We start from the raw sequence: 25329 nt of genomic DNA on the forward strand, positions 1-25329 counted from the left end.
CCTGATTTTCGTATTATTTGTAGTTAGAATGATTATAGTCTTATCCTGTCTTTTCCCCTCTGGGAGTTCCTATTTATCTTTAGAGGAGCCTAGGATTATTTTCCATTTATTTTTATCTAAAGTTACTCCTTATCCCTAAGCCTCTTCTATAAGCAAATAAAAGGCAGTTCGGCTAGTAATACGAATTAAAAGCTTCTCCAGGAAAAATTATTTCCTAAAATTTGAAGCCTATTCACAAAATATGCAATACTAAAATCTAAAAGGAGTGACTAAAAGAAAACTCAACAATTATACATGGAAATGCTCTCTGATTTTATGTTGGCCTATTTGAAAAACACAATGAAAAAAATTTATTTCATGAAAGAGATTTTCATGTATTACCTTCTACTAATTTCCTTATAATTTTAATACCTCTCTTATTTCTGTTTTTATAGCTTTAATCATATTATAAATTATCTGATCCTAGCTTTCCATTTGAACTTGGCCACACACATCCAGGAATATTTTTAATAATATCCAAAAATCAGCAATAATTAACATAACCTCAATATCGAGTACATACTTCTTAGTGTCACAAAGCATATCACCTTGAGTTCTGATATTACAATAAAACCCAGAAACAGAAAATCTCATAGCTGTATGCTTTAGCTAAGCTGAATCTTCAACACAATTGCTATTAATTGATGTTTCTCTCAGCTAACAGAGTACACACACGTATGAGTGGTGAACCAGAGCTCACAGGATTTCCTTAAAGACTTGCACCCAAACCCAAGACTTTTATACATGTGCATAATAATGCTAAAAAGTTCTGGCTCTTAATATTATCTGGACACTATTTGGTTAACAAAAGTGTTTTTGGGAATGTTGAATCTTTTGGGGAAGAAACTGGCAATATGGTAACGACACACAGAAGCAGTTATTTAAAAATAATTAGCCACTATATCACTTTCAAATTAAAATAGCATTACGCCTCTCCCTTTTTGTTTCTTTTTTGCCTTTCCTTCTCTCCTTACTTTGGATAAAAGTATCTGTATTCTAGTGGAAATAAAATGGAGGCTGTAGCAAAGAGAATCAGTCCTGGACTTTTTCTTCCACTTAGAAGAATAACTAGGGATAATTTGCTTGACTTCTTTGCCTCAATTTTCTCATCAACATTATAGATATAGTAATCCCTGAGCCAACCAACAAAAGTTTGTGTGATAGATTTAGAAACCTTTAATTTATAGGATTATCTTAAATAAGTGGATGAGACTCACAAGGTACTCAGTAGGCCAACAGTTTTTTAGTAAAAAATAGTCTTAGAAAAATTGTCTAACAGTGATTGCCATGGGGAGTGTGGAGGACTTGATAATATTGCTGAACTTTGAAACCACAATGTTGCTCATGTGAAACCTTCAGAAGATTGTCTATCTTTGCTACCTTAATTTAAAAAAAGAAAAAGAAAAGAAAAATAGTCTAAGAAATAGAAATGAGGATTATCTGATTCCACAGAATATGCACCTTTGATTGACTTTCTACTGACAAAGCTATTTTACAACTCTGTAGATGTGGAGGTTAACTTGCAGAAAATTGAGTTTTCTTGTGACACTTGTCCATAACAATACAAATGAATTTTGCCTGACACAGAATTAATGTCCATCATGTAGAAATGATGATGCTCAAAGATTACATTTTATTTCCTATAGGATATTAACCACATTCGCCTCTATTAGCAATTTGTTTCAGCATTCCTAAATTATCTATACATTTTTTCTTCAAAGACTCTGAACTGGTTTTAGCATCTTATGGGCTTGCTTCATTAATTAATCACATAAAATCCTTGACACATGTAAATTTTATATTTGTATGAAAGTCACAACTTTCTGAAAATTATACTTTAGCACTAGCCATTTTCTCAAGGTTTTTTGAAGGAAAATGCTAATAAGGGGATAACGATAGTAGTAACAATAATATTGTTCACAAAAATAATACCAACAAAAACAGTATCATGAACTAACTTCTACTGAGTACTTAATGGGTGCCAGGAAATGTACTAAGTGCACTAACATTGATTATGTTGTACCCTAACATTGATTATCTTGTCCCCAAGGAGGTTGATACTACAATTATTCCCATTTTTCACATGAAGAAACTGATGTTTAGACATATAAAATAACAGCATCAAATTCACATAACTTGTAAATAGTAGTCCTGAGATTGGAACTTAGACTTCCCTTGATTGGTGCAATTCATTATTTGAAAAGAATAATCTCTTAGTGTTCTTAAGAACTGGCTTTTCTCCAGGCTCTATCAGTTGGTTTTCTTCATATTGCACCAACCCCTTCTTCAAAGTCACAAATTGTTTTCTCGTGCTGTTTTCAAGACTATCTCCTTGTTTTTGATGTTCCACAGTTTGCTTACACTGTCTCTGTGTGGGTCTCTCTAGGTTTGTCCTACTTGAAGTTCCAAATGACATTTCAACCTAAAATCTCTGATCTTATCTACAAAGCTTTCTCGTTTATTTCCACAGTTTTCATTGTGCTTTTTCCTTGAACTGAAATTCCCTCCATTTGTTTGTATACATACAAATTACAAATTTTACCTCTTGCATGAGTTTCCCTTGAGGACACCATCCTGCACTGATCTCTGTCTTCTGAATTTTGATAACCTTACTGACTGTAAATTTCTCATTTGGTCTTAGTTAATATTATTTAACTATTATATTTGCATATTTTTTCTATCTTGAAAAGGAGTATGAATGGTATAACTGCAAAGTCATAGGATTTACTTATTTTAAACATGTCACACAAATAAGTGTTTCCCATTCAAAAAAGTTACCCTTGGAAAATGAAATACTTAACACAACAGAGTCATTGTTCAGAACAAAACATCTCTGGGAATTCTTTCTGTATATTTTGTGGTGGTAAGTCTTCATCTTTTGAAGGTTGATTTGATTTTTGAAACAATAAAGTTATTTTTACTTGACCTGGTGAGTGGGTAGTATGATACAGTTGGGCATAAAATTTCTTTATTACTACATCCCTTCTGTCTTATTATTTTAAAAGTTGACTATCAAACAAAACAGCATATTCTTTTAATATATTTCTTAATGATGGATCTGAGACACTTAAGGAGGATTTCTCCAAAATATTTTGAGTCTAAGAGTAAGTGTGCAATTTTACAAAGGATTAATCCCCCGATAGGATTATCACTTATTTGGAAGCCTAAAAATCTTTCTGGTAGCCTGAAAATCTTTATCATTTCTGAAAAAAAGAAAAACAACAAATAAATACGTGCATAAGTAAATAAAAACATTTTACCATTCCACACGGTTAGAAAAGCCGGTGTATTGGGTAGAAGGAGAGGACTCATGACCCCCAATAACATATAACAACCCATTGTGTGCTGCAGCTCCCACATCTCCACATCTATTAGACATAGAAGCGCATGGACTCCATCTGTCAGTGTATGGGTTAAAGCACTCCATCGATTTTAGACAGGAACGTCCATCACATCCACCAATAGCATATATCCTAGAAAAAAAGACACAAGTGTGTGTATGTGTATACACATACAGAGAGGGAGAGAGATTGTATTTCCAATTTGTGCATAGAATGAAAGTGAAAGAGCTTTGCACAAAGCATTTAAAGTTTCTGAATATATATTCTTCTCTGGTAGTATTTTGTAGCTGATGGTCTGACTCTGTGAATGGATACTTTTTGAAGGCACTTGGTAAGGTCCACCTTAATCCAAACCTCTCTCCTTTATCATTTTTGTGGAAGTTACTTTGACTTGGTAGATTAAAGTATTCCATGGGAAATGAAACACAGAGAAAGGAGGGAGATATCAAAGGCATTGGCAGTGTTTGTCAATTATGGTTTAATAAAGCTGGGAATTAAAAAAAAGTTAGGTGCTGCCAAAGACCAACTCTAGCAACCTTATAATTTTAGCTAGATAAAACTGCCTGGCCCTGGAATCCCTATTATCATTTAAAAAATTTTTTGTTATTAAGGTATTATTGATACACACTTTTATGAATGTTTCAAATGAAAAACAATGTGGTTACTACATTCACCCGTATTATCAAGTCCTCACCCATACACCATTGCAGTCACTGTCTATCAGTGTAGTAAGATGCCACAGATTCATTATTTGCCCTCTCTGTGCTACACTGTCTTCTCCATGAAGCCCCCCACACCATATGTACTAAACATAATACACCTCAGTCCCCTTTTCCCTCCCTCTCCACATGCCCTCCCACACCCCTCCCCTTTGGTAACCCCTAGTCCCTTCTTGGAGTCTGTGAGTCTGCTGCTGTTTTGTTCATTCAATTTTACTTCATTGTTATACTCCACAAATGAGGGAAATCATTTGGTACCTGTCTTTCTCCGTCTGGCTTATTTCACTGAGCATAATATCCTCCAGCTCCTCACATGTTGTTGCAAATGGTAGGATTTGTTTCTTTCCTATGGCTGAATAGGATTCCTTGTGTATATGTATCACATCTTTATCCATTCATCTACTGGTGGACTCTTAGGTTGCTTCCATATCTTGGCTATTGTAAATAGTGCTGAGATACACATAGGGGTGCATATGTCTTTTTGGTCTGAGAACTTGTATTCTTTGGGTGAATTCTTTGGACTGGAATTCCCGGGTCAAATGGTATTTCTATTTTTAGTTTTTTGAGGATACATATTGCTTTCCATAATGGTTGAACTAGCTTACATTCCCACCAGCAGTGTAGGAGGGTTCCCCTTTCTCCGCATCTTTGCCAGCATTTGTTGTTCTTCATTTTTTCGATACAGGCCATCCTAACTGGTGTGAGGAGATATCTCACTGTGGTTTTAATTTGTGTTTCCCTGATGATTAGTGATGTGGGGCATCTTTTCATGTGTCTGTTGGCCATCTGAATTTCTTCTTTGGAGAACTGTCTGTTCAGCTCCTCTGCCCATTTTTTAATGGGTTATTTGGTTTTTGGTTGTTGAGGCATGTGAGTTCTTTATATATTTTGGATGTTAACTCCTTGTGGGATATGTCATTTACAAATATATTCTCCCATTGTGTAGGATGCCTTTTTGTTCTGTTGATGGTGTCCTTTGCCGTACAGAAGTCTTTTAGTTTGATGTAGTCCCACGTGTTCATTTTTGCTTTTGTTTCCCTTGTTCGAGGAGATGCGTTCAGGAAGAAGTTGTTTATGTTCATACTCTGGAGATTTTTGCCTATGTTGCCTTCTAAAAGTTTTATGGTTTCATGACTTACATACAGGTCTTTGATCAATTTTGAGTTTAGATTTGTGTATGGGGTTAAACAATAATCCAGTTTCATTCTCTTACATGTACCTGTTCAGTTTTACTAACACCAGTTGTTGAAGAGGCTGTCATTTCCCCATTGTATGTCCATAGCTCCTTTATTATACATTAATTGACCATATATGCTTGGGTTTATATCCGGGCTCTCTAGTCTGTTTCATTGGTCTATTCTGTACTTGTGCCAGTACCAAATTGTCTTGATTACTTTGGCTTTGTAGGAGAGTTTGAAGTTGGGAAGCGTAATCTCCACCAATTTATTCTTCCTTCTCAGGATTGCTTTGGCTACTCAGAGTCTTTACTGGTTTCATATTAATTTTAGAATGATCTGCTCTAGTTCCTTGAAGAACGCTGTTGGTATTTTGATAGGAATTGCCTTGAATCTGTAGATGAATTTAAGCAGGATGGCCATTTTAACAATATTAATTTTTCTTATCCATGAGCACGGGAAGTGTTTCCATTCATTGGTATCTTCTTTAATTTCTCTTATGAGTGTCTTGTAGTATTAAGAGTATAGGTCTTTCACTTCCTTGGTTAAGTTTATTCCTAAGTATTTTATTCTTTTTGATGCAATTGTGAATAGAATTGCTTTCCTAATTTCTCTCTCTGCTAGTTCATTGTTAGTGTATAGGAATGCCACAGATTTCTGTGTATTAATTTTGTATCCTGCATGTTTGCTAAATTCAAATATTAGATGTGATAGTTCTGGAGTGGATTCTTTAGGGTTTTCTATGTGCAATGTCATGTCATCTGCAAACAATGACAGTTTAACATCTTCCTTTCCAATCTGGATGCCCTTATTTCTTTGTGTTGTCTAATTGCTGCTGCAAAGACCTCCAGAATTATATTGAATAGAATTATGTTGAATAGAAGTGGACAGAGTGGGCATTCTTGTCTTGTTCCCGATCTTAAAGGAAAGGCATTCAGATTCTCATTGTTAAGTATGATGTTGGCTGTGGGTTTGTCATATATGGCCTTTATTATGTTGAGGTACTTGACCTCTATACACATTTTGTTCAGAGTTTTTATCATGAACCGATATTGAATTTTGTCACATGCTTCTTTGGCATCTATGGAGATGTTCACGTGGTTTTTGTCCTTCTTTTTGTTGATGTGGAGGATGATGTTGATGGAATTTCTTATATTGTACTGTCCTTGCTTCCCTGGAATAAATTCTAGTTGGTAATGGTGGATGATCTTTTTCGTGTATTTTTGAATTCGGTTTGCTAATATTTTGTTGAGTATTTTTGCATCTGTGTTCATCAGGGATATTGGTCTGTCATTTTCTTTTTTTGTGGTGTCTTTGCCTGGTTTTGGTATTAGAGTGATGCTGGCCTCATAGAATGAGTTTGGAAGTATTCCATCTTGTTCTACTTTATGGAAAACATTAAAGAGGATGTATATTAGGTCTTCACTTATGTTTGATAAAATTCAGCGTGTGAAGCCATTTTGTCTAGGGGTTTTGTTCTTAGGTAATTTTTTGATTACCAATTCAATTTCATTGCTGGTCTGTTCAGATTTTCTGTTTCTTTCTGGGTCAGCCTTGGAAGTTTGTGTTTTTCTAGAAATTTGGCCATTTCTTCTAGGATATCCTGTTTATTTGCATAAAATTTTTCATAGTATTTTCGAATGATTCTTGGTATTTCTGTGGTGTCCATAGTGATTTTTCCTTTCTCATTTCTGATTCTGTTTATGCGTGTAGACTCTCTTCTTTTCCTGATAAATCTGGATAGGGATTTATCTATTTTGTTTATTTTCTTGAAGAACCAGCTCTTCCCTTCATTGATTGTTTCTATTGTTTTATTCTTCTCAATTTTATTTATTCCTGCTCTAATGTTTATTATGTCCCTCCTTGTACTGACTTTGGATCTCATTTGTTCTTTTTCTACTTTCGTTATTTGTGTGTTTAGAGTGTTCATATGGGATTGTTCTTTATTCCAGAAGGAGGCCTATACTACAATATACCTCCATCTTAGCACGGCCTTTGCTGAGTCCAACGGATATTGCGGTGTTGAATTATTGTTGTCGTTTGTCTCCATATATTGCTTGATCTCTGTTTTTATTTGGTCATTGATCCATTGGTTATTTAGGAGCATGTTGTGAAGCATCCATGTATTTGTGGGATTTTTTTGTTTTCTTTGCATAATTTATTTCTAGTTTCATAGCTTTGTGGTCTGAGAAACTGTGTGGTACAATTTCAATCTTTTTGAATTTACCAAGGCTCTTTTTGTGGCCTAATATACAATCTATTCTTGAAAATGTTCCCTGTGGACATGAGAGTAATGTGTATTCTGTTGCTTTTGGGTGTAGAGTTCTCTAGATGTCTGTTAGGTCCATCTGTTCTAATGTGTTGTTCAGTGCCTCTGTGTCCTTATTTTCTGCCTGTTTGGTCTGTCCTTTGGAGTAAGTGGAGTGTTGAAGTCTCCTAGAATGAATGCATTGCATTCTATTTCCCCTTTTAATTCAGTTAGTATTTGTTTCACATATGTAGGTGCTCCTGTGTTGGTTGTATAGATATTTATAATGGTTATATCTTCTTGTTGGATTGACCCCTTTATTGTTATGCAATGTCAGTCTTTGTCTCTCATCACTTTCTTTGTTTTGAAGTCTATTTTGTCTGATACAAGTACTGCAACTCCTGCCTTTTTCTCCCTATTAGTTGCATGAAGTATCTTTTTCCATCTCTTCATTTTTAGTCTGTGTATGTCTTTGGGTTTAAAGTGAGTCTCTTGTAGGCAGCATATAGCAGGGTCTTGTATTTTTATCCATTCAGTGACTCTATGTCTTTTGATTGGTGCATTCAGACCATTGCCATTTAGGGTGATTATTGATAGGTATGTACTTATTGCCATTGCAGACTTTAGATTCGTGGTTACTGAAGGTTCAAGGTTAACTTCCTCACTATCTAAGAGTCCAACATAATTCAATTAGTATGCTATTACAAACAAAACCTAAAGGTTCTTTTTTTCTCCTTCTTCATATTCCTCCTATATTCTTCATATATTAGGAATCATGTTCTGCACTCTTTTCTATCCCTTGATTGACTTAGTGGGTAATTGATTTAATTTTGCATTTTATTAGTAATTAACAGTTCTTCTTTCTTTACTGTGGTTTTATTATGTCTGGTGATAGCTATTAAATCTTAGGAACACTTCCATCTATAGAAGTCCCTCCAAAATACACTGTAGATGTGGATTGTGGGAGGTAAATTCTCTCAGCTTTTGCTTATCTGGAAATTGTTTAATCCCTCATTCACATTTAAATGGTAGTCTTGCTGGATAACGTATTCTTGGTATGAGGTCCTTCTCCTTCATTGCATTAAATATATCATGCCACTCCCTTCTGAACTGTATGTTTTCTGCTGAGAAGTCTGATGATAGCCTGATGGGCTTTCCTTTGTATGTGATCTTATAGTATTTCTCTCTTTGGCTGCTTTTAATAGTCTGTCCTTTTCCTTGATCTTTTGCAATTTTTATTATTATATTTCTTGGTGTTGTCTTCCTTGGATCCCTTGTGTTGGGAGATCTGTGCACCTCCATGGCTTGAGAGTATTTCCTTCCCCAGATTGGACAAGTTTTCAGCAATTGCCACCTCAAAGACATGTTCTATCCCTTTCTCTCTCTCTCTTCTTCTTCTTCTTCTGGTACCACTATAACTTGAATACTGTTCCACTTGGATTGGTCACACAGTTGTCTCAATATTCTTTCATTCTTAGAGATCCTTTTTTCATTCTGTGCCTCAGCTTCTTTGTATTCATGTTCTCTAATTTCTATTTCATTTATTGTCTACTCCACTGTATCTAATCTGCTTTTAAACCTTCCATTGTATGTTTCATTTCTGATACTGTGTTTGGTAATGATTGGATCTCTGCCCAGAATTCATTCCTGAGTTAGTGAATATTTTTCTGTACCTCCATGAGCATGTTTATGATTTTTATTTTGAAATCACTTCCAGGAATATTGATGAGATCAGTTTCATTTGACTGTTTATCTGGTGTATGTTGGATTTTGCTTTGAACCAGGTTCCTTTGACGTTTCATATTTGTATGTTGCACCCTCTAGTGTCCAGAAGCTCTTTACTCTGGAGCTGCTCAGTCCCTGAAGTAATGTTGGGTGTCGCAGGGGAGCAGTGTTGGTGCCTGGCAGGTGGAAAGAGTGGCTTCCTGCTTCCCGGCTACTATCCCTGTCTCCACTGCCAGAACCAGTGGGCAGAGCACACAGGTATAAGCCTCTATGCTTTGCGTTTGTAGCTGCTGTATGTGGGGCTTCCCTCTGGCTTGCCTGATGCCAGAGCAGAGTTTGCTGGTTTGCAAGCGAGGTGCAGGCTGCCTGGAGGAAGTGCAGGAGGCTATGTATCAAGGACAGGGCCTTGGAGCTGCATATCCAGCCAGGGGGCTGGAATGCCTGAAGGTTGTGGAAGTTCTCTCGGTGCTAGGTATACTGCACCCAGACAATTCTGTCTACCTGTTCTTTCTCCTGGGCAGTAATCTCTGTGCAATCATTGCCCCTTTAGCAATCCTCTCACCATTAGGATGTCTCTCCTTGTTTTTGTCCCTGAGCAGCTGGATATATATCTGTTTTTCACAAGCATCTGGAATCTCAGTCTCTCCAGGTATTCTGCCTGTCTTTGCTTTCCAATGCCCCTAATCACCAGAGCACCATGCAGTGTAGTTTTGTGCTCCCAGAAAAGATCTCAGAGCTAGGTGTTCAGCAGTCCCACGCCTCCACTTCCTCCCTGCTCTGTTTCTCTTCCTCATGATGATGAGCTGAAGTTGGGGAAGGGCTTGGGTCCCGCTGGGTCATGGATATGGTTCTTTACCCTGTTCCATGAGGTCTGTTCTTTTCTCCAGGTGTATGCAGTCTAGCACAGCCTTCTTTCCTGCTGCTCTTTCAGGATTAGTTGTTTTAATTATATTTTCCCATTATATGCAGTTTTAGGAGGAAACCTCTGTCCCACCTCCCACGCCACAATATTTAACGCCCCCATCATCTTTATGAACTGCTTTATTTAATATAAAAAAATTGTCACTAACAAAACAGTAACTTAAATAACTAAGGAAATAGGATAGAACCAAGAAACTGGAATTATTCCTAGGGAGATACATTTTCAATGCCAGTTCTCTGATAAATTTTACAATGTCAATTATTTTGATGAGCAGCATTTTAAATCTAACTTAAATTGAATCCTGCATCAATAAAGAAGATAAACATTTACTAAACCATATGTCTGTAACTACACTTTATGCTCAGTTATGAGCCCATTTGTTTTGTGAGTCAGCAAAACAAACTTAGTCAAATTTAATTATTTCAGCCTGTTTTGCAAGTGTTACAAGATGGCCACTGAGTCCCCTGATATCATTCAGGTCAGACCAGAGATAATGACAGTTAGGAGTCTTTGAAGCTCTAAGACATGGTAAGCCTGGGTTTTCTATTAACTATAGACATTTCCTACTTCATACACAGGTGCTAAAAATCATCTGTGTTGAAATTTCTACTGAGATCAGTTATATAACAAAGTATTGGCTTTATACATGGTAAATATGGACACAGAAGACTATCTCCTGCCACTGATATATCCTGGTGTCTGAAATTCTTATCATTCAAGTGCTTCCTATATGATAGTCATTGTCTCCAAAGGTCCCTTGTCAGAAAGTACATAATTACTTGGAAGAAGCAGCCATTCAGGCTCTTTGCAACCTCTAATACCATAGGACTTTAAAATATTAGCTTTCTCTGATAGGCAAGTGTTCACCAGAGGGAAAGATTCAGAAAAACAGTACTAGATGTAATTCTGGAGTTGGGATTCCTGGACTCTCAGGAGAGAGTGAGTAGTAAAAAACAAAAAGACTTCCCTATTACAGAGACCAACGTTTTGATACTAAAAAATAAGTCATAATGTCAAAAGTGGTAGCTCCTTGAAGGCAAAATTGAAACAGGTTTGCCTACAAAAGTGCTTTCAAGTTTACTTTGCACACAAGTCACTTGAGGATATTGGTAAAATACTGATTCTGATTCAGGAGGTTTACTTAGGGTGGGGCTGGGATTCAGCATTTCTTTTTTGTCATGAATTTTTATTGAGGGACATACAATGAAATGCACAAATCTTAATGTATAGCTTGGTGAATTTTAACATGTGTATACACTCATGTAAGCATCACCCAGAATAAGATATCAAACCAGCATATCTAAGTAGATCTCAGGTAATGCTAATGCTGCTGGTCCCAGGACCACACTTTAGCGACAAGGGACTACAGAATATTTAATTTAAATGTTCATTTTAGAAAAGTGTTTTCTGTCATAGTGAAGGGTGGGTTCCAACAAAGGCCTTTTATGACTCATAAATAGAATGTCTTGGTCACTGGGAATGCTTACTCACTGATGGTGCCCATCAAGAAAGTGCTGTATCACATGACCTGGGAACAAAGCGCATGCAGGTTTGGGTTTACTCACTTGCCATTTAATGCAACAACGCTAACTCTGCTTCTAGGGCTTGACATACTGGCCACATAAGTCCATTCACGTTCCTCAGGGTCCCATCTTTCTACAGAGTTTAGAATATTCGACCCATCATGACCACCAACAGCATACATTGGTCCTTCAAGTGTTGCTACACCTTAAAGGATAAAAATAGCATGAGGGCTCACCAAGGTACAGCACAGATAAGGGATACTGTTTCATTCTTCAAACAACTGATGGGCTAACAATTTTTTTTGTTTCTTAAATGGTTTTGTGTACACATAAATAATTTACTGATCTTGATATGAAAGTAAATATAGTTTATTAATCCTAGGAAACTTTCAGGCCATAGTTACTGTATTGTGAAAGGCTATCACTGTTGTAACACTGAAGTCAAAGGAGGTAGTGAGAGACACTTTAATAGGGATATCAGTGAAAAAGGAAGCTGATTTTTTCTGGCATAATTTCAAGGCTAGGTTTTGAATGTAACGGGTAGATGAAATATGATACTGAATCTTAGATAAATTTTAGAATTGTAGGCTATCTGTGGTAGGTCTTTTTAAACCCTGCTCTTTATTATAGGGATTAAAAAAGAGATCCCCATGGGGTAATGAAATAGGGCTTTTTGAGGTTTAGTCAGAAGTGTCTTCCTTTAGATACTATGAATAACCCCTTTCTAACTGCTGCTTATCTCTTCTGGGAATTCAAATAATTGGTCCCCCCCACCACATTCTTCACCATCTCAGTCAGTGTCTCAGTGGTATATCCTCATCACCTCTCTTACCTCTTTACTGATATCAATGAGATTTTTAAAACTTGCTCTGATTTCTCTATGTTATGTTTTCTAAGCTATGTCAAGGAATCACACTGACACACTGAGCTCCATAATTATATAGTCTATCATTTGGATTGACACTGTATTAGGTAATTTGGGGTTAACAATACCAGACCTTGATCTGCCACTTTTTAGCTGTGTATAGGTCAGTTATTAATTGACTTACTAAGGTAATTATTCTTCTTTTTAAACAAAGGAGTCTAGCATGCAGAAAGATGTACTCTGTCAAATACTCAGGAGAATCAAAGTTCCTCACTATTCCAGAGGTTTTTACTACACCTTTCTTCAATTTCTTGGCAACTTCTGGCTTAAGTATAACCTAGAGCTGCTCTACAATTTCCTCAATATCCCTGCCTTGGATCTGCATCCTAAGGCCTTTGCTGACATACAAATTTGATGTTCTGGGAGGAGTCACAATTCATGTAACTAGAAACACAATGTATCTCCATCATCATGTGCTCTTTCCTCTAAACTGAGCTTAGAAAAAAAAATCCAGGTGTAGTTTTATATTCCTCAACAATATATTCCTTCCAAAAGTTTTTATCTCTCTTAAAGCAGGCCTTGTTAAAATATCAGTAAAAGGGAGATAAAATGGACAATTCTGACATCTGAAACAAGAGAAGAGTTTGACAGGGTTTCACCATTTGCTTAAACTTTTCAGCATGTTGGAGACATTTTGACTAAGGGTTTGGCTAAATCCCAATAATGTGCAGCTGAACTGAATTTTTAAAAATCCCTACTAACTATACATTCTTTAGAAACTAATTTTTAAAAAGCTCTATTAACAACTGCACATGCTTTAGAAACGATGTAACACTAAGCTCTTACCTAAGGCATATCTCGCTGTTGACATGGGAGGCATGGCAGTCCAGATTTTGGTAGCTGGATCAAAACATTCCACAATATTTAAAGTTTTAAAATCATTTCCTCCTCCGAGGACATAGAGCTTATTGTCAATAACTGCAACCCCAAACTGAACCCTAAGGTTACTCATGGTGCTACAATGTTGCCAGCTATTGGTCCTGATGTCATATTTTTCAACTGTAGGGGTACCTGTAAAAGGGGATATTGGACAAAGTTAAAAAACACATAGATAAAAGTGTTGAATTGGCACCATTCACACTTGATTTATGTACTGATAATTTATAGCATAGAATCAGTAATTGCAACTCAAAGTAAAGTAAGTAGACCAGATGATTCTCCAACTTGGCAGGCAAGACAAGAGGAACATTTCACCACTCCTGGATCTAAATACGTTTCAGAATGAAATAGTTTATTTACAAATACATGGCTTAAGTGCTCATGATGGCTTCTTTGGCTATACTATGCTACTGGTAGTACTAACACAGGTGGCAAACACAAAAAATTGTCTTGGAATCTATCACTGACTTATTTACACATCCACTATGGTTTTAATTACTTATTCATTCAATATATTATACATATAATTATACCATTCAATATATTAATTTGGGCCCTTTTAAAATTCAGCTTGGGGTGCGTGTATGCTAATTTAAAATGCAAACGACTTAAGGTGCAGGAATAAAAATCCTTTTTAAATGGGTCTTTAGTGTTGATTCAAAGAATGTTTCATGATGGTGACTCAAAGGATTATAATTAAGAATAAAATTAATTATTAGTATTAGTATTAAAATATGACATTGAATTATTACCTCTATGTGTTAATATTTCGTTTTCTATTCAGTTACTGAAATTCCAAGTTTACTACCATAGTATATTGTCACCACTGCCATAAAAATTGTCATTACTTCATAATAAGTTGTCATTTCTGTAGGCAGTACTTTTTGCCAGTCATTCATAATGCCTGCTAAATTTTACTAAAAGTTGATTTTGTACAACAGGGATGTTTCTAACTAATAACCAAGGTGGAAAATGGAAGTATTATTATTCAAATATAAAGCATACCTAAGACAGCTTAGTGATTTCCTCTATGTTTAAAATGATCTAAAAATGAATAATTTGTCTCTTGCCATACCATCTATGAGAGTTTATTGTTTTTAATAAATGAAAAGCTACTGATGACGTTGTATGTACAAAAGCCCAAAGTTTACCATTTGGCCATTTACAAATTTTTACTCCGTGATTATGCTTACAGTTTTCTGATGATTATTTTAAACGGTAGGAGTGATAGTTAGCCCCAGCCACTTGTGTGATATCTGTATTTAGCAACTAATTCCAAGTTACTTGCATGAGTCAGAGAGGAAATTGAAGACTGAGGAAGCACTGCCTTTTTCCTAAACACCAAAAGGTGTAAGTTCAAAAAATATCTTAAAAAGAAAGGTAACTGAAACAACACACTAAGAACAGGCATATCTGCAGAAATTCTTATTTAAAGTTTTATGAAGGAGTGAAAATTGGTACATTCTAAAATGTAATACTGATTTTTGTAAATAAATGCTACCTCGGTAATGGTTTTGATACACTTAGGTCTTTTTCCTTTTTCCTTTTTTGTTCCTAAGTGCTCGTGCTGGTTCTTCAGCAGATTCTAAAACCCTCAAAGAGGGGAATCAGTTTTGATGTTGTTGCTCTCTCTTCTAAAATAGTGGCAACATAGCAAAAAGGAACATAGGATTTGAGTGAGAATTCCGTTTCTAGTATTTCTAGGTATTTGTCCTTGGGTTGGCTATCTAAACTGAAGAAACTTATAGTTTCTTCATCTGCAAAATTCGATAATAAAATCTACCTTGCAGCCTTATTGTAAGGATTAGAAATGATGCTTGCAAAACACCAATCAAGGATCAGATACTCAAATGAGTAGCTTTACTACTATTTTAGTTGGCTGCAACTTCCCACAGGGCCTTTTATGTCTCCATGCTGTATGTACACAAAAAGTTTCAGAATCATGGCCTTCCTTTCTTCCATATAAAACTGTGGTAATAGAGTCAAGGGACTGTAGGGTCACATTTGACACATTTTCAGAAACTGATGAGTTGTAAATACTTATTACCATGTTCTGTAACAATAAAAAAAGAAAAATGCAAAACCAAACAAACATAAACATTTTCCACTTCTCACATTGCAAGTTAGGTTCTTTTTTTTAAATCAGAAACTAAAAATGAGTGTAATTGCATTTTGCATTTAGTAACTCTTTAACTTAAATATTAAACAAAACACCTTTCAACATGCTGTTAATACTCATTCTATTCAATAAAATGCAATAAAATAACAAGTTGCCAGACCTGAAATTAATTATAAGATTTCATTGTATTTGTTCTTTTCTGAAGAATACTAGTTTTGTGAGGTTACTCTACTACTTTGGAAACAATTATATTTGCAAGCTCTTGTTTTATAGATTTGTGATTAATTGGCATTACTTCCTGTATCACCTTCAATTTCCATATTAAAATTACAACTACACATATCAAAAGAAAGGATCAGTTTCTAGTAGCACAAAACTTTGAAGTTTGCATCATTTTCTACAAGGTGCCCAATGAAATTTCTACATACGACTTGGCAAGTATTAAGTAGTTTGATTTTATTTCCTAAACAGTCAACTCTTAATTACAAAATCCTCATCCCACTGTTTTGGCAAACATGGTTCTACCGACTTATGTGTAAAAAGGGCAGAACTATAGAGAAATAGGTTCTAAGAACAGTTCAAAGTAAAGACGATGGCTTCAGAAATGTTTCCTTATTCCCTTTGATAAAATTCTTACGTAAAATCATTACTTTATTCCAGGTTTTAACTACTGATCTTATTATCCTTACTTCAAGATCCTCTGTAACTAGCCTTTGAGTACCTAACAGGAAACTGACATGAAGGAGTTAGAGGCCACTCTTCTATTTCTGACAAAAAGCAAATTTGGAGGACCTTGTCCCTTCTGCTTATGATAAACCTTATATAAGTTTTCCTTGAAAATATATTACACTGCAGAGAAAATGCTCATACTTAAGAATTGCTGCCACAAAAGTACCTGTTCCGAGTTTAGCCAACACTAATAAAAGGGTTACATTCCATAAGATAAGAAAAAAAGTCACAAAATTACATAAAGAAGCCTAAAATTAGCTTTAGATGCCAATATTTAAATACAGCTTTAATACCACCATCATAATTGTGAGGGTGTTAAGAATATATCCTCTCTTTAAAATGATATTTTCAACTAATTAGCTTGTTCCTGCTACCTCTCTTAGCATCCATGCCTCCCACAGCATAAAGCGCCCCCACAGTAGATTTTCTAGGCTTGGTCCGAGGGCTTTGCAGCATGTGTCTTCTTTCAGGTAAGAGATGATACTTCATAGCTTCTATCAGGAGTTTTTGGCATTCTAGATCAGCAGTGAACACGGGTCTGACTTCAAGATCCACCAGTAACTGAAAAGTAATAATTCATGGTATATGAAATGAGGAGCCCACCATTAGAAAGAACATATTCATTTAGAGAACATTGGAGAAAACTCGAGCTAATTCAAATGTAGAAATGCTATCATTTAATATTTTAAGTTGCTTAGTGACATACTTTGTTTTCACTGATGATTTGAAGTGACTAAAGTTCTCCATGTAGTAGCTAAAGGACTCTGCAGATTTGACATATTACTCATCTTTGCAATACATACACATTCACTCTCAAGGAGTGAAAGAGAAAAGCACTCAGGAAATGTGTTTCTTAAAGCAGTCAAAGTGAAGGACTGTGTGTATGTACACAAAGCAAGCATCTCCCAGTCTACTGCATGTAGCTGGACAAGCAGCCACCTTTATGCTGGATTTAGAGGAGGGAATACCAACATGCCCAGTGAAAATGGAATAGCATTGCCCGCAGGGTGTCACATCTTTATCATCAAATCACTTTTATAAGGTATTCTGAAAGCAGGTGCTTTTTATCTGTACGCATGTACATGTGTACATCAGTGAAGTACATGTGTTAGCAAAAAGGCAACACATCAACAAGAGTAAATGGCCAGTCCTTTCTGGCCAAACCATCACTGCCTGACAGACAGTAAGACCCTAACAGAATGGGATAGACATTAGGTATAGTATTTTTCCTGAGATGAGCTGAGGAATTACGTTTGTTTCAGAATTTATCAAGCATCATTTAGATTGGGTCCTTGGAGTTTGGGGTCCACAGTATCACAGGGTATTGAGAAGAGTATAAGGTTGTTGTAATGAAGTTGTTAATTTCACTCCCTTAAACTTCCCTGAAGATTCCTGTTCCACACTGGTTAATCTCACCTTACCTATAATTTTGAATGGATAACTATTTTTACTTGGCTGGTGAAACTCTAGGCAGTTTCTAATGCATACACTGCTGAAAATACATTTGTAAATTGGGCTGTGTAATTTTTTTTCTTCCAAAAATATTCTCCAACGTTTTATGACCATTCACTTCATATATTTCATGTCTAGAATATACCATTCACTTCATATATTTCATATCTAGAATATTTGTTTAAGGTCACTTTCAAAATTGTTTTGGAAAGTCTATATTCTGTATGCCATTACCCACCACTGCCATCAGCAGCAAAAGTCCATAGGAGTCCACATTGTAGGCTCTAAGGCCTGCTCAGGGGTGGGAGGCCAAGGTACCACTGGTTATATTGGCTGGAAATGTACCCACCTTCTAATAAAGTAAGAGAAGTCCAAAGTAAGCACTTTGCTGAAAGAATGTCATATTGACTTAAAGCAGTGTAGAGTCAAATGGGTCAGATCCTTTACACCAGTGCATCTCAAGTGTTTACATACCTAAGAACCATTTGGAGAACTTGTTAAAACACAAATTCCTTCTCCCTGTACCCAGAAAGTGTTTCAGTATGTATGTGGTGGGAGTCAGAAACTGAGTTTCTAACAAGCTTCCAGAAAATGGCATGCAGCTGGTCCATGGACATTTTGAGAAGCACTGACTTAGAAAATCTGTAAAATTGTATAGACCTTCTCATGAGAGTAACACACATAAGAACATCAACATAAAATTTCCATAGATGCTGAACCTTGGGTCTAAGATTACATGTATATTTTAATGTTTCTCTTTTTGGTGTGACTATTGCCTTGCCCTTTGAACAATTTGCTATACCTAGGAGAACAGTTAATGTTTTCCATTCCACATCAATAGGTTCTCAAGCTTACTAGAGTTCCATGAAATTTAACTTACAGCTAAAATGTTTTTAAAAATGTAGAGAAACCAGAAGATCCCAATTAAAGATGGTGGCGTGAGAGGAGAGACAGAGGCTTCCTCCTACAACTCTATACAATTAGAAAATATAGTTGGCACAGCTAATCTTGAGGGAGCAACAGGAAAGAGGATGGCGCCAGACTGCATACACCTGGAGAAAAGAGCAGACCTCACGGAACAGGGTAACGTACCAAAGCTGTGGCACGGTGGGACCCAAGCCCTTCCCCCACCCCAGCTCACCAGTGGGAGGAAAAGAAATGGAGCAGGGAGGGAGTGGAAGGCCTGGGACTGCTGAATGCCTAGCTCCAGAGATCTGCTCTGGGTGCACAAACCTACATTTCATGGTGCTTTCATGATACTCGCGTGATTACTGGGTTGGAAAGCTAAAACAGGCAGAATTCCTGGAGAGACTGAGATTTCAGCTGCTTGTGGAAAGCAGGGATCCATATCCAGCTGCTCTGGGACAAAAGCTTATACCTGTGCACTCGGCCCACTGGTTCAGGCAGTGGAGACAGGCACAGCAGCCAGGAAGCAGGGAATGGCTTTTTCCTCCCCCCAGGCACCAATACCACTCCCCTGCAACCCCCCACATTGCTTCAGGGGCTGAGCAGCTCCAAAGTAGAACTTCTGGACACTAGAGGGCGCCATATACAAATATGAAACACCAAAGGAACCCAGTCTAGAGAAAAATTAATATAACTCCGGAGAAAGATTTAAATGACATAGACCTCATGACTCTTCCTGAAAGGGAGTTCAAAATAAAAATCATCAACATGCTAATGGAGGTACGGAAAGATATCCAAGAACTCAGGAATGAATTCAGGTTGGAGATCAAATCACTGAAGAGCATGATGGAGGGTATTAACAGCAGGTTGGATATGGTGGAGGAGACAATAAATGAAATAGAAACTAGAGAAGAGGAATACAAAGAAGCTGAGGCACAGAGAGTAAAAAGGATCTGTAAGAATGAAAGAATTTTGAGAGAACTGTGTGACCAATCCAAACGGAAAAATATTCATATTATAGGGATACGAGAAGAAGAAGAAGAGAGAGAAAGGGATAGAAAGTGTCTTTGAGGAGGCAGTTGCTGAAAACTTCCCCAATCTGGGGAAGAAGATAGTCTCTCAGGCCATGGAAATTCACAGATCTCCCAACATAAGGGACCCAAGGGAGACAACAAGACATATAGCAACAAACTTGGCAAAGATCAAGGATAAGGACAGACTATTAAAAGCAGCCAAAGAGAGAAATAAGATCACATACAAAGGAAAGTCCATCAGGTTAACATCAGACTTCTCTGCAGAAACCGTATAGGCCAGAAGGGAGTAGCATGATGTATTTAATGCAATGAAGCAGAAGGGCCTGGAACCAAGACTACTTTATCTCGCAAGATTATCATTTAAAGTTGAAGGAGGGATTAAGCAATTTCCAGATAAGCAAAAGCTGAGAGAATTTACCTCCCACAAACCATCTCTACAGTCTATTTTGTAGGGACTGCTATAGATGGAAGTATTCCTAAGGTTTAATAGCTGTCACCAGAGGAAATAAAACCACAGTAAAGAAAGTAGAACAGCTAATTACTAGGCAAATGCAAAATTAAATTAACTAGCCCCAAAGTCAATCAAGGGATAGACAAAGAATACAGAATATGACACCTAATATATAAAGAATGGAGGAGGAAGGAAAAGGAGGAGAAAAAGAAAAGAACCTTTAGATTGTGTTTGTAACAGCATTTTAAGTGAGTTAAGTTAGACTCTTAGATAGTAAAGAAATTAACCTTGAACCTTTGGTAACCACGAATCTAAAGCCTGCAATAGCAATAAGTACATACCTATCGATAATCACCCTAAATGTAAATGGACTGAATGCACCAATCAAAAGACATAGAGTCACTGAATGGATAAAAAAACAAGACTCATCTATATGCTGCCTGCAAGAGACTCACTTTAAACCCAAAGACATACACAGACTAAAAGTGAAGGGATGGAAAAAGATATTTCATGCAACTAACAGAGAGAAAAAAGCAGGAGTTGTAGTACTTGTATCAGACAAAATGGACTTCAAAACACAGAAAGTAACAAGAGACGAAGAAGGACATTACATAATGATAAAGGGGTCAATCCAACAAGAAGATATAACCATTATAAATATCTATGCTACCAACACAGGAGCATCCACATATGTGAAACAAATACTAACAGAATTCAAAGGGGAAATAGAAAGCAATGCATTCATTCTAGGAGACTTCAACACTCCACTCACTCTGAAGGACAGATCAACCAGACAGAAGATAAGTAAGGAGACAGAGGCACTGAACAACACAATAGAACAAATGGACCTAACAGATATCTACAGAACTCTACACCCAAAAGCAACAGAATACACATTCTTCTCAAGTGCACATGGAACATTTTCAAGAATAGATCACATACTAGGCCACAAAAAGAGCCTCAGTAAATTCAAAAAGATTGAAATTGTACCAACCAGTGTCTCAGATCACAAAGCTATGAAACTAGAAATAAATTATGCAAATAAAATGAAAAATCCCTCAAACACATGGAGGCTTCACACATGCTCCTAAACAACCAATGATCAATGACCAAATAAAAACAGAGATCAAGCAATATGTGGAGACAAATGACAATAATAATTCAACACTGCAAAATCTGTAGGACACAGCCAAGGCTGTGCTAAGAGGAAAGTATATTGCAATACAGGCTTACCTCAAGAAAGAAGAGCAATCTCATATAAGCAGTCTAAACTAACAATTAAGGAAACTAGAAAAAAGAACAACAAATGAGGCCCAAAGTCAGTAGAAGGAGGGACATAATAAAGATTAGAGCAGGGGAGGGCTGTGGAACACAGTGAAGACAAGTACTGATTCTACAGCATCTTACTATGCTAATGGACAGTAACTGTAATGGGGTATGTGGGGGGGGGACTTGGTGAAGGGGGGAGCCTAGTAAACATAATGTTCTTTATGTAATTGCAGATTAATGATAACAAAAAAAATTGGCTAGTAAATTTCTGCAACTTAAAAAAGAAGATTAGAGCAGAAATAAATAACATTGAGAAGAATAAAACAATAGAAAGAATCAATGAAAGCGAGAGCTGGTTCTTTGAGAAAATAAACAAAATAGATAACCCCCTAGCCAGACTTATCTAGAAAAAAAGAGATTCTACACACATAAACAGAATCAGAAATGAGAAAGGAAAAATCACTATGGACACCACAGAAATACAAAGAATTATTAGAGAATACTATGAAAAATTATATGCTAACAAACTGGATAACCTAGAAGAAATGGACAACTTTCTAGAAAAATACAACCTTCCAAAGCTGACCAAGAAAGAAACAGAAAATCTGAACAGACCAATTACCAGCAACAAAATTAAAATGGTAATCAAAAACCTACCTAAGAACAAAACTCCTGGACCAGATGGCTTCACCACTGAATTTTACCAAACCTTTAGTGAAGATCTAATACCCATTATCCTTAAAGTTTTCCAAAAAGTAGAAGAGGAGGGAATACTTCCAAACCCATTCTATGAGGCCAGCATCACTCTAATACCAAAACCAGGCAAAGACATCACAAAAAAAGAAAATGACAGACCAATATCCCTGATGAACATAGATGCAAAAATACTCAACAAAATATTAGCAAACTGAATTCAAAAATACATAAAAAAGATCATGGATCATGATCAAGTAGGATTTATGCCACGGATGCAAGGATGGTACAACATTTGAAAATCCATCAACATCATCCACCACATCAACGAAAAGAAGGACAAAAAACACATAATCATCTCCGTCGATGCTGAAAAAGTATTTGACAAAATTCAAGATCCATTCATGATAAAAACTCTCAACAAAATGGGTATAGAGGGCAAGTACCTCAACATAATCAAGGCCATATATGATAAACCCACAGCCAGCATTATACTTAACAGTGAAAAGCTGAAAGCTTTTCCTTTAAGATCGGGAACAAGACAAGGATGCCCATGCTCCCCACTTCTATTCAGCATAGTACTGGAGGTCCTAGTCACAGCAATCAGACAGCACAAAGAAATAAAAGGCATCCAGATTGGCAAGGAATAAATTAAACTGTCCCTGTTTGCAGATGACATGATAATGTACATACAACACCCTAAAGAATCCACTCCAAAACTACTAGATCTAATATCTGAATTCAGCAAAATTGCAGGATACAAAATTAATGCACAGAAATCTGTGGCATTCCTATACAATAGCAATGAACTAGCAGAGAGAGAAATCAGGAAAACAATTCCATTCACAATTGCATCAAAAAGAATAAAATACCTAGGAATAAACCTAACCAAGGAAGTGAAAGACCTATACTCTGAAAACTACAAGACACTCATGAAAGAAATTAAAGAATATACCAATTAATGGAAACACATCCCATGCTCATGGATAGGAATTAATATTGTCAAAATGGCCATCCTGCCTAAAGCAATCTATAGATTCAATGCAATTTCTATCAAAATACCAACAGGATTCTTCAACAAACTAGAGAAAATCATCCTAAAATTCATATGGAACCACAAAAGACCTCAAATAGCCAAAGCAATCCTGAGAAAGAAAAATAAAGCAGGGGGAATTATGCTCCCCAACTTCCAGCTCTACTACAAAGCCACAGTAATCAAGAGAGTTTGGTACTGGCACAAGAACAGACCCATAGACCAATGGAACAGACTAGAGAACACTGATATAAACCCCACCATATATGGTCAATTAATATAAGATAAAGGAGCCATGGACATACAATGGGGAAATGATAGCCTCTTCAACAGCTGGTGTTGGCAAAACTGGACAGCTACATGCAAGAGAATGAAACTGGATTATTATTTCACCCCATACACAAAAGTAAACCCAAAATGGATTAAAGACTTGAATGTAAGTCATGAAACAATAAAACTCTTAGAAGACAACATAGGCAAACATCTTCTGAATATAAGCATGAGCAGATTCTTCCTGAACCCATCTCCTCGAGAAAGGGAAACAAAAGCAAAAATGAACACGTGGGACTACATCAAACTGAAAAGTTTTTGCATGGCAAAGGCATCATCAACAAAACAAAATGGCATCCTCCAGTATGGGAGAATATATTTGTAAATGACATATCCGACAAGTGGTTAACATCCAAAACATATAAAGAACTTACATGCCTCAACACCCAAAAAGCAAATAACCCGATTAACAAATGAACAGAGGATATGAAAAGACAGTTCTCCAAAGAAGAAATTCAGATGGCCAACAGACACATGAAAAGATGCTCTAAATCACTAATCATCAGGGAAATGCAAATTAAAACCACAATGAGATATCACCTCACACCAGTAAGGATGGCCAGCATCAAAAAGACTAAGAACAACAAATGTTGACAAGGATGTGGAGAAATGGGAACCCTCCTACACTGCTGGTGGGAATGTAAGCTAGTTCAACCATTGTGGAAAGCAATATGGAGGTTCCTCAAAAAACTAAAAATAGAAATACCATTTGACCCTGGAATCCCACTCCTCGGAATATACCCAAAGAATACAACTTCTCAGATTCAAAAAGACATATGCACCCCTATGTTTATCACAGCCCTTTTTACAATAGCCAAGATATGGAAGCAACCTATGTGTCCATCAGTAGATGAATGGATAAAGAAGAGGTGGTACATATACACAATGGAATATTATTCAGCCATAAGAAACAAATCCTGCCATTTGCAACAACATGGATGGAGCTGGAGGACATTATGCTCAGTGAAATTAGCCAGGCAGGGAAAGACAAATGCCAAATGATTTCCCTCATTTGTGGAGTATAACAATGAGGCAAAACTGCAGGAACAAAATGGCAGCAGACTCAGAGACTCCAAGCATGGCCTAGTGGTTACCAAAGTGGAGGGGTGTGGAAGGGTGGATAGGGAGGGAGGGGGCAGGGGACTGAGGGGTATTATGCTTAGTACACATGGTATGGGGGATCACGGGGAGAACAGTGTATTACAGAGAAGCGACATAGTGGATCTCTGGCAACTTGCTGCACTGATGGACAGTGACTATATTGGGGTATGGGTGGGGACTTGATAATATGGGTAAATGTAGTAACCACATTGTTTTTTCATGTGAAACCTTCATAAGAGTGTATATCAATCATATCTTAATACAAAATTTAAAAAAATGTAGAGAAATCATCAGCAAATTAGCATTCTGTTTTTCAATATTAACATTTAATTAGTAAATATGTTGAAAATCAATTAATTTTTTAGTGTCTATGACACTACTGATCCACTAGGTCCAGATAAGGTCCCTTCTCCCAATGTGGATGATGTTTCAGGACTTCAGCCACAGGCTCTATATGAAGTGTGCAATATAGTCATATATATGATACATAAAGGATATCTACTATTGATCAATTAGGTACAGAGAAAAAAGTATGGTTTTCACTAATGGTAGAATTATGTAGTGGGACTGTATTCTGCCCTCCCTAAACATCACATACTAAAACTCAATATGAGATTGGTCAATCTTGAATCTTATCCAAGGGTGTTTGTTTTTAGAATCATTTTAAGGATAATTCTTCAGCATGCACGATGAAGATGCTGTTATAATGATTGTCT

General features: G+C 36.6%; 1 protein-coding gene across 1 annotated transcript in view; it reads right to left on the reverse strand.

Moving 5' to 3' along the window:
- The window catches only part of LOC118910036 (kelch-like protein 4), a 167236-nt gene that overhangs the window by 1557 nt on the left and 140350 nt on the right, over positions 1–25329 (reverse strand). Inside the window, exons 10-13 of the mRNA XM_057495525.1 lie at positions 16719–16905; positions 13404–13628; positions 11735–11897; positions 3300–3512 (exon numbers count right to left, since the gene is read on the reverse strand). Of these exons, the coding sequence (XP_057351508.1) occupies positions 3300–3512; positions 11735–11897; positions 13404–13628; positions 16719–16905 (788 nt within the window). The remainder of the gene's footprint in view (positions 1–3299; positions 3513–11734; positions 11898–13403; positions 13629–16718; positions 16906–25329) is intronic.

The sequence above is a fragment of the Manis pentadactyla genome, chromosome X (genome assembly GCF_030020395.1).
Source record: "Manis pentadactyla isolate mManPen7 chromosome X, mManPen7.hap1, whole genome shotgun sequence".
Lineage (NCBI taxonomy): Eukaryota > Metazoa > Chordata > Mammalia > Pholidota > Manidae > Manis > Manis pentadactyla.